We start from the raw sequence: 9819 nt of genomic DNA, 5'->3' as shown, positions 1-9819 counted from the left end.
ATCCCAAAGCCGGACCATAGCAGTCGCCTACGCTGCCCGTAGCCCGCGCCGCCAGGAGCCAGATCCGACCGTCGGTCGACCACGATCCGCGCCACGTGCGCCTCACCATGGCAGCCACCACGCCGCCACAAGAACTCCCGGATCCGATGGGCCGCCGCCATCCGGAGCGCTCGGATCTGCGCCGCCGAGCCCCCGCCATAGCCTAGCGGCTCCGGCGGCCAGTCGCACCGACCAGGGGGTCCGCGAGGAGGGGAAGGAGAGACCCCGCCGCCGCCCACGCCGGCCTGGCTTCGCCCAACGGCGACTCGAGGCGGCGACGAGGGAGGGAGAGGACGGAGGAGGAGGAACTGGGCACCTGCGACTAGGGTTCCTCCCGTCGCCGCACGGGAGCGACGAGGGAGGAGGGGGGAAAGGAGTTTCCCAGCTCGTTTCCTTGTTTCCCTCTCTTCAAAACTAATACTAAACCATCAAGTTTCTGTCAAACCTTCTGTCTATTTTAGGTAGAACTTCAACTAAAATTATCACCGAATTCAACATGATTTTACTGGAATTAAATCCAAAAAAAAATTCGTGCAGTTGGATTTTGGGACTCAAAAATTGACCTTGAATTTTCAAGAAAAGATTGGGTGCACGAGTGCTTGCGACGCCTACTATGGTTGAAAAAGAGGTGTGTGTGTGTGTGTGTGTGTGTAAATTTAGGCTTAGGGTTAAAGAAAATTAGCAATAGGCTTAGGGTTAATGCATATATGCGGGCCGACCCAAATAGACTTTTTTAGGAGACTCTCTTTCGTGTTTTGGGTATATTCTGGAACCTTCCATGATAAACAACGATAAATGATGTGAAGTTGTACTGAAGCAGCGACAAGCAACATGGATTGAAAAGAATCGCAACTTCATAGGATCAAGTGACTACGGAGTATAATTTACAAGAAAGAATTTCTGTGAACGTCCACTGCATGCCAGTCATCCCACCACCACCACCGTAACGGTATCTACAGCATTTCACACCACAAACACAGCAAATCAAATGGTATGCCAGCTTCTACGTATGGCATGTCCGTATGTACGTATAATGTATTCTACTCCTGTCAAACTTTTTGTACGTGCATACTCTGATGGTCCGGCCATGACCGTCGGTGCTCAGGACAAGATGGCAGAGGGGCCGGTGAACGGGGCGCAGTACAGGGGAGCTATGGCGGCCTCCGGGCCGCCCAACCCGCCTCGGCCGTAGCTCCGGCATGTGCTCTTCTCCTCCTCCTCCTCGTCCTCCTCCGGGCTGCCGTGGCGGTCCTGGCAGCGGCCGCACCCGCAGGGGAGGCTGCTGCTGCTGCTCTTGCTGAGGCGGTGGTCGTCCTCGTTCGGCGCGGCGGCCGCGACCACGGCCTTCCTGAAGGAGGCGATGCCGCTCCGGCAGAGCGGGCACGGGACGGCTCCGGCGAGCCCCGGCACCTCGTACGCCTTCATCACCGTGCACAGGTCCATCGCGCACTTGAGGCACAGCTCGTGCCCGCACACTGCATGCACGCCGGTCCAGTCGGAGACGACCGACGTCAGTTCGCCGGAAATTTCGAAGGAGGAGAAGAAGAAAGTTGCGCGTGACGAAAGAGCAGAGCATGGCATGGCACCTACCTTCGGCTGCGACGTTGCAGGGTCTCTCGAGGCAGACAGAGCAGGCGTCGTCGTCGTCGTTGCCGGCGAGGGCGGCGAAGGGGTCCGGCGAGGCGGCGGCGTAGTCCCTGGCGACGGCGAGGAGGGAGGGGAGCGGGAGGGAGAGGTGGGGCGAGGGCGGGAACTTGGGGATGGGGAGCTGCGACTTGGGCGCCAGCACGTGCTCCAGCCAGTTGCACTTCCACATCCGGGCCACGTCCAGGGCCAGCCAGCCGTTGCAGTTGGCGGCCATGCGGTCGGCGCCGCGGGACACGAGCACCTGGCAGCAGCGGACCTCGCCGCCGGACGCCGCGTAGTGCAGCGGCGTGCTCCCGGCGCCGATGGCCGCCATGGGGGCCGCGGCGCAGGGCAGCGTCTGCGCGTGCAGGGACGCCTGCTCGTCGACCAGCAGGTGCACGCAGTCCACGTGCCCGTGCAGCGCCGCCAGGTGCAGCGCCGTGACGCCGCCGCCGGCCCCCCGGTTCGCGTACCGGGCACTGGCGCCCTCGCCTGCGCCGGCCGCGTCCGCCAGCAGCAGCCGCACGCACCGGACGTGCCCGCCCGCCGCCGCCGCGTGCAGCGCCGTGCGCCCGCTCAGCCCGTCCGCCTTCCACACCTGATCCATCCATCCATACACAAGCAAAGATCGCGATCAAATTGGATTGATCTGCAGGAACACAACATGATCAAATTGAATCTTTGGTCCAGTTAGTGGTAGCGTACGTTGCATCTGAAGGCGAGCAACGTCTGAACCACCTCCCAGTGCCCTGAGCGGCAGGCTTGCATCAACGGCGTCTGCAATCCAATTGTCCACCAATCAGCATGTCAAAAATAACAGGTCAGATTATTTTCCACTGGTAAAAACGAAAAGTGCAAAATTATCTGATGGGATTACAGCAGAGACAAAATATATATATATATATATATATATGAAAGAATGCAATTTTCAACATAATATTTTTATTTTGAGAATATTGTTTTTCATGATGTTTCTAAATAAAAACAATTTTTTGGGCGAACCAATCTGTGTTTGTATGGTTAGAAAGATAGTGGTATCTGCAGGCCACTATAGCTTAAATTTTATACTTAACACTAGTGCTTGCATTTTTTCTTGATCTAGTCCAGGCGTACGCTGATGTGCGTTTAGTGAAAGGAGATATTCATATGCATAACTGAGTGTATGAGCATCTGCGTCTGAATCGGGTTCAAAAAAATTCATGCCACATATGTTTCTCCATGCAGGAACCCTATTTATTACAACATTTTTTTCAGAAAGTTGTTCCATACCAAGCGGTCAGCTTCGTAAGGTACCATCAAAAAATGCTAACAGAAAATCGTTCTATGTTTTAAAAATGTGATATTCAAAAGGAAAATCAATAACTGTATTTTTCGTTATTCTGGCGAGGATTCAGGACCAGGAAAATATCTTTCTCCGATGAACTTTTAGTTTCATGGATGGATGATGGAACTACCATTTGTATTCCAAATCTTTACTTGTCCACTTTTCTTCATAATAGTCCGGTTTTCGAAACACAAGAAAGGCATTATTATCCACCTCCCGTATTTTGTTGACTTGTGTCAATTCTTTGGCGCTGGCCAGGCCAGGAGTACGATGACTGAGGGTTCTACTTTCTGAGAGACCAATAATTAAGTTCCTCGATTGACGTTGTTGCAACCAACCAACTAAGGGCCTTTTTGATTCGTAGGATTCTCAAAATGCAGGATTAGGAAAAACGTAGGAATAGAGTGGCATGTCATTTTCTACACTACAGGATTTGGAAGTGTGTTTGATAGCACAGAAAAAACAAAGGAATTCTACAAAGAGGTTTGAGTGGATGAAAATTTTCCTTCAAAATGTAGTATAAACGAATCCTATGGAAAAATTCCAAAGGATTTCAATCCTATGAATCAAATGACCATCGTAGGAAAAAATCCTAAGGATCCAAATCCTCTAAAAATTCAATGAAATTCCTTTGTATCAAAAGAGCCCTAAATGACTAATAATACCATACACAGTTTCTTCCTAGTATGAAGAAAAATACAACAACACGCTGAGTTGCATTGACGATGGATGGATCGATGGACTGAGAACTCTACTGCTCGATCGGAGACAGACACGATGAGTTGGTTGAGAACTTGAGATGGGCAATAAACACAAGCCAGAACTCTTCACCTCACGCAGACATGCTCCTACATTGATACATACGTACCTGTCCGTACACGTTCCTCGCGTTCGCGTCGGCTCCCTTCTCCAGCAGCACCGCCGCGATCTGCACGTATGCCAAACACATTCAGAATTAGCTCGGTAAGAAATAAGCTGGCAATTTAATTTTCAGCAATGCTACACATACATAACTTTTTATGAGCTTTACAAACAGATGTATTTTGATTAGAGATTAAGGGGGATGAGGGCCTCACCCCCTTAAAAATCAAGGGGAAGGGAGTGGTTAGTTAGAAAGAAAGAATCTTAGTCAGCATTTAACCTTATGTAACTCTTTGTATGTCTAGAATATTTTTTTTAACTTTTACCAACAACGTGCCTACCAGGTTAGTTTTTTTGTTGTGCGGAAATTAAATTAAATCGGATGTATGTACATATTACCTGCTCCTTCTGTTCCTGAATATTGGTATTTTTAAAGATTCAATTATAGAGTACATACAAAGTAAAATGGATGAATCTATATTCTAAATTATGTCTATGTACATACATATATAGTACATAGCAAAATATTTAAAAAGATATATATTTAGGAACAGAAGGAGTACATATCAAAATATAAGACATTTTTCAGCTTGTTTAGACTAAAAAAAAGTCTTAAATTTTGATACGAAAGTAGCACATAAGTATTAAGTTGATGTGAATGTATGCGTGTGTATATGATCACTTGGGTCAGTACTTTGTCAAAAAAAATATGAAGTCGGTTGTACTAGACTACGTATATGTAGAAGCGTTGTGTGTTAGGTCGGGGGGACATGTGATTTGATAGTTAGCGTATGTACGACTGCAGATGGGAACAGTTAACCAGCTGGCTCGCTCGCTCACTAGCTACCCATCATGCATCAACTCATGTACATAAACACTGGCTGAGCATATATATATACTTTTCGACAAAATCGTCAAAGCTAGCCAGCCGGACGATCGACAGGACGCTGCGTCTAATTAATTTCTTGTGACTTTGGTGATGGCGTCCTGACGCGATGGCCTTTAAAAAAACATGGGACCGATTAGCCTTTGCAAAAATACATTGACTAATAATGCGTCGACAGGGACGACACGTTTGTGCTGCAAAAATCAATGTACTGTAGCGCACATGTGTACTTCGATTGCACGAGGCATTTAGTAGTTTTTTTGTACGATGCCCTAAAAATGCACCCTACATTCCACGGATTCTATCTTAATCACATACGTACCACTCGAGGCGTACACATTTTGCCTTACTCGTTCCTGGTAAATACTCTTCACGTCATATTTAGATTTTTCGCATTTGCGAGGATCGAACCGGTAAGTCGGTTTCCCGGAAGAAGGAATGGAGGCAGGGTGGAGCTCCGATGCCGAATTGTGGTTGACCCGGAGGCTGGTACGAAGGTAGCGGTGTCGTCGGTGAAGGGAGTCGGGGGTTTGATGTTTCGAGGTGGGTTGTCTCCTCTGAAAAAGAAGGGTAGTAGGGGGGCTTAGAGAGATGGCTGGGTGAAGAGGGGATGATATACCGATCGAGGCGATGGCTACACAATGCTTGTCGGTTGGACCATCTGAAATGAGAGGAATGCTTGAGTTTTTAGAGAAAAAAAATCGATGCCGCCTTTCTACATCTTAAAGCTTGTTCAAGAAGAGGCCAAACTTTGGGTTATCGCCGGACCTAACATTTGAGTAAGATCATGCCACGAGATTAATTTCATATGTAATTTCTCTTTAACGGGCTACGTCGTGGAGCCGTTGTTATGTGCTATAAACTCCTCCTTCCATATTAACGAATGAGGCGAATATTTTGGCTTGTTATCTCAAAAAAAAAAAGATATACCGATCGAGGCGAGAAGGCATGGAGAAGAGCGTCGTCAGTCGTGCATGATGGCAATAGGTGGTTTGGCCGGCGCTTACCGAACAAGTTAGGAGGAAGGAGGAGAAGTTGTTGGCTCGAGGAAGAAGAAAACACAACATCCGTTGGATACACACCAGGCGGCTAAAGGATCAACTTGCCCAAAAAAACCAGACAACTCCAACTTGTTGGATTTCCCTACAATTTTACTTGAAAAATCTGCGTGTCACTGTCCGATACAGTGAATGCACCTACCTGGCTGCCTGTAGTATACCATCAACTTGGGTGACGTGGGAAAATCAACAAGTCAATCAAACGTTTTGATCGATCTACCTTATTACACATCGGCATGACAGTAACCCGGCCTGAAAAATATCCTACCAATTAACTAGTGGTGCCAACTTGCGTGCCAAAGAATGCATCGCTGCAATGGTGACTCGCCACTGCCGTCAACTTTTGGCCACACAACCAACAAGTCATTTTCTAGCAAGGAAAAATGGGAAACCATATATAGCCGGAGGACGCACGCATGCGCCTCAAACCAAATCCGATATGGTGGATTAGGTAGGTTTTCATGTCGACTCGTCAATCTATTCTATTTTATCATCGGTGGTTTGTCTCTGGTTAAGTAAAAGCTATGGTGGTTATGCTACGTAGGTGTCCATACTAATAATTAATCAAGGGAACAAATCGGATATGTTAGTACCTTTCGAGACATTACTACTAGCAGGGATCAGTATGTGGGATCTGGCTAATTAATCCGGACCGCATGTTTTTCAACATTTTGTTTCGTTGTACTTCCTCCGTCTCAAAGTTCTTATCTTAGATTTGTTTAAAAATTGAATGTATCTAAATACTAAAATGTGACTAGATGCATTCATATGTAGACAAATCTAAGATAAGAATTTTGAAACGGGAGAAGTAAATTATTTCATCTCTTTCGTGCATGTTCTGATCCCCGTGACGTGAGCTTGCGTGCATGGTTATTCGACAAAACTTTTGAATTTAAACGGACGCTCCAAGACAACACACAATCTGTGTTTCACAATTGCGTTTTTATTTCCAGGGGGAAAATCATTGCAAGGTTTTTTTTTTCGCGCGCCGTAATGAACTTGTAAGATAAAAACAAAACATGTTGAACTATGTACGCGCCTTATTTGCATGGTTTCGAATTTGAATTGCACCCGCTGAACTAGCCCATGCATGCAGAACGGAAACAAAATTCGCATGCATGCAGGAGGAGGCGCGCGCGCGCACGCGGCCACCGCCGGCGTCGAGAGCGAGCGGGTCGTCGGGCCATCTCGCCGTCCGGCCGACCGGAGCGCGCGCGTGCGAGGGCAGGTGCACGTGCGTACGTACCTCGTGGTGGCCCTTGGTGGCGGCGAGGTGGAGCGGCGAGCTGAGGTTGCCGAAGGTGGCCGTGCACCGCGCGAGCCCCGGATCCGCCGCCAGCAGCCGCCGCACCTCCGCCGCGTCGCCGTCCCTCGCCGCCGCCGCCAGCCGCTCGCCCAGCCCCGCGCACCCCAGCGCGTTCCCCATGCGTATAGGATCGATCGATCGACGATGATGCCTCGTCCGCCTCCGTCCGTCCGCGCTCCGCACCAGCGGCCGGCCGGCGCGCGCCCCGTCGTTAGCAGGAGATCGAGCTAAGCTCACGGGACTTCTCCGGTCGTTGTTGGCAAAGGAGGTTGAATCTGGTGAGCTAAGGTGCGCGCTGTGAGCCTAACACTAGCTAGGCCACCATATATATCTAAATATCTGAGATCGATTTCTGCCAATCTCTCGTGCATTTCTCTGCCTGCTGGCTGGTCTAGATAGTTTTATATGTGCACTCTTCAAGCTAGCTCTGGCTTGGTTAGTGTGATCATGACACATGAGAGAATTCTTTTTTCCTTCGTCTTCTCTGGCTGATATTGATATGATATCTTGCTGTGAGTACACGAGGCACCAGTGTATTGATTAGTTGTGCATGGCCGCTTTTGCATACTAACCCCTCTACACGTGTAGATTCACTTTCACGCCCACTAGGCCTTAGGGATAACCGTCGCACACCCCTTCCGCCTTTTTTTTTTCTTCTTCTTTTGAGTTGGACGCACCCCCTCCCCCTATAAATGTCATTTTGACTTAATTCAGCGCGTGCTTCTTTTGGCGCGACATGTTACCGCTACATGTAGACTACCTGGTTGAACGATACAAGTGATTTGAGAGTCTCATTTCGAAACGACGTCGATAACGGGTGAAGTGTTGATCTCCTAGAGAAAATATACGAGACGACAAATCTCCAAAGCTCTTATCAACAGAGTGTCGCTTATCAGCATGGTATCGTCCTCGATTGCATCCTATGGTCGAAGCATGTCCCGAGGAAGTGAAAGTGATGCACACATAAAATTGTATTGAAAACGCTGTGGGTCAATTCATTGTTGATCATGTAAAACGGCCCTTACCGTTAAATGGAAAATTACAAAGAGTCAACCCTAGTGCTAGCTATAAGAGTCAGTCGACCTATGGCACACTTGATTGTGTGGTGCTAATAAGTTGGCATGGAAAAAATCTTGCTAGCTTCACCGCGTGTCTAAATCATCCGCGGCCAAAGAGACCGTGCAAGATATATTCATACATGTATGGTGGTATGATCAATCGATGTAACTACCTGCCAACCCCACTTAGCACTAACTCACGGGTGCAGCTAATTTAGATAGCTGGTGGATCAAATTTCTCCACTTGGTAGCATCAGTTTCCTTCACTTTCTGCCACTTGCATTTCATGTCTATTGACCGAAAGGAAACCCTATTATGGTTTTATCATCTTCATTGTAATCACAATTTTGTTAAAAGTTTATTTTCAGGTTAATAATTAGTCAAGTCTATACGATCATTTTCAGTGTCTTTCGTGGAATTACTTGTTTCTCCTGATATTTTGTTAGAAAACTTGTGCATTGAAAGACATGCCTCAACCAATTCAACCGGGTTTCAATTTTCTTGCAAAACAAGAAAAAAAATCGCAAGATAACATGTTGGGTCCCAATGTCTTGCAGAGAGAGACAAGCCATTCAGTCAACCAGAAGTGCATCAATGCATATACTGTTCACTGGTGTGCTCTGATTTCATTCAACCACAACCCACTTCATATATACCAGTGTTTAGGAAACTTTTTTTTGGGGGGGGGGGGGGGGGGGGGGGGGAGATAGTTATCAGCAACTTTGTTAGAAGGTTCCTGACCTCATTTAGCAAGATATGGAATGAATGGACACACTGTCAAGAGAGATAGACAAGATTTTTTTATTAATTAATCAATATAGTCACAAGAGGGCAGCGGCCTTGAGTGAGACTTGCCGAGAGAAAAGCAAGGCATCCAATGGACACATAGAGCAATCAATGATGATACCTTTCTCAAATTTCATTACGAAAAGGGACTTGTTTGGTGGCCAAGCAGTTGGGTAGGCGTTAAGCAAACAAAGTGCTTGTATGCCACCATCTTATTCATAACATATATATAATACATACTATTAGTTGGAAAACCAAATGAGATATATATATATATATACAGTAGTTGAAAACCCAAATATTATTAAAAAAAACACTCAAGAGCAAATAGAAAATAAGATAAAATGCGTCGTCCATGATCTGTGAGCCTCATACACTTGAACAGCTGCACTATCATTAGATTCATTAGAAGATAAGGTGGAGCATACTACTGTTCTCACTTCTGAAGAATGTACTACAAAATCATTTCCTACAGCCCTCTGTACACGTACGACTTGCAGACTTTGAAAAGAGGAAGCATATCAGCATGAATTTCATGTCGTATCACATAATGTCCTACCTACCTACCGGCGTTATTTCATTGACCAAACAGTGGAGACTGGTGCGTGTCACGTATAGTTATGAAGCGTACAAATTCAAGGGCATGTTTCAAAATGATAAATTTGCAGAGGGCAGGGTCGCAAAGTAGTAGCACACCACTGAACGGGTCATCATCTAATCTTCAGGGCAGAAATGGCTAATTAGTGATCAGAAGAATTAAGAAAGTGCTGATTATTTATTTTTAATGTCAGGAATAAAGAGCGGCAACTTGTGTCAGCACTCGTGAGTGTTTTTGATCCGTTGTGGAGTAGTCCAAGGGAAGAGTATCTTGCTCG

At 46.9% G+C, this 9819-nt stretch overlaps 1 protein-coding gene across 1 annotated transcript; it reads right to left on the bottom strand.

Moving 5' to 3' along the window:
* Positions 1–875: 875 nt before the first annotated feature.
* Positions 876–7556, bottom strand: LOC123409798 (probable E3 ubiquitin-protein ligase XBOS36). The gene is made up of 5 exons (XM_045102670.1): positions 7041–7556; positions 3858–3917; positions 2371–2442; positions 1630–2263; positions 876–1514 (listed from the first exon to the last, which is right to left on the bottom strand). Exons 1-5 carry the CDS (start codon positions 7218–7220, stop codon positions 1141–1143), a joined length of 1320 nt encoding a protein of 439 aa, XP_044958605.1. The 5' UTR covers positions 7221–7556; the 3' UTR covers positions 876–1140.
* Between the last annotated feature and the right edge of the window lie 2263 nt (positions 7557–9819).

The sequence above is a fragment of the Hordeum vulgare genome, chromosome 7H (genome assembly GCF_904849725.1).
Source record: "Hordeum vulgare subsp. vulgare chromosome 7H, MorexV3_pseudomolecules_assembly, whole genome shotgun sequence".
NCBI classification, from domain to species: domain Eukaryota; kingdom Viridiplantae; phylum Streptophyta; class Magnoliopsida; order Poales; family Poaceae; genus Hordeum; species Hordeum vulgare.
This window is presented reverse-complemented; position numbering and strand designations above follow the sequence as displayed.

Bases quoted from the DNA above. Each gene is read 5' to 3' on its own strand.
- LOC123409798 (XM_045102670.1), bottom strand. From the start codon at position 7,220: ATGGGGAACGCGCTGGGGTGCGCGGGGCTGGGCGAGCGGCTGGCGGCG. The intron at 3,918-7,040 runs GTACGTACGCAC...GCATACGTGCAG, and splicing joins CCACCAAGGGCCACCACGAG to ATCGCGGCGGTGCTGCTGGA. The intron at 2,443-3,857 runs GTACGTATGTAT...ATTGGATTGCAG, and splicing joins CGAGGAACGTGTACGGACAG to ACGCCGTTGATGCAAGCCTG.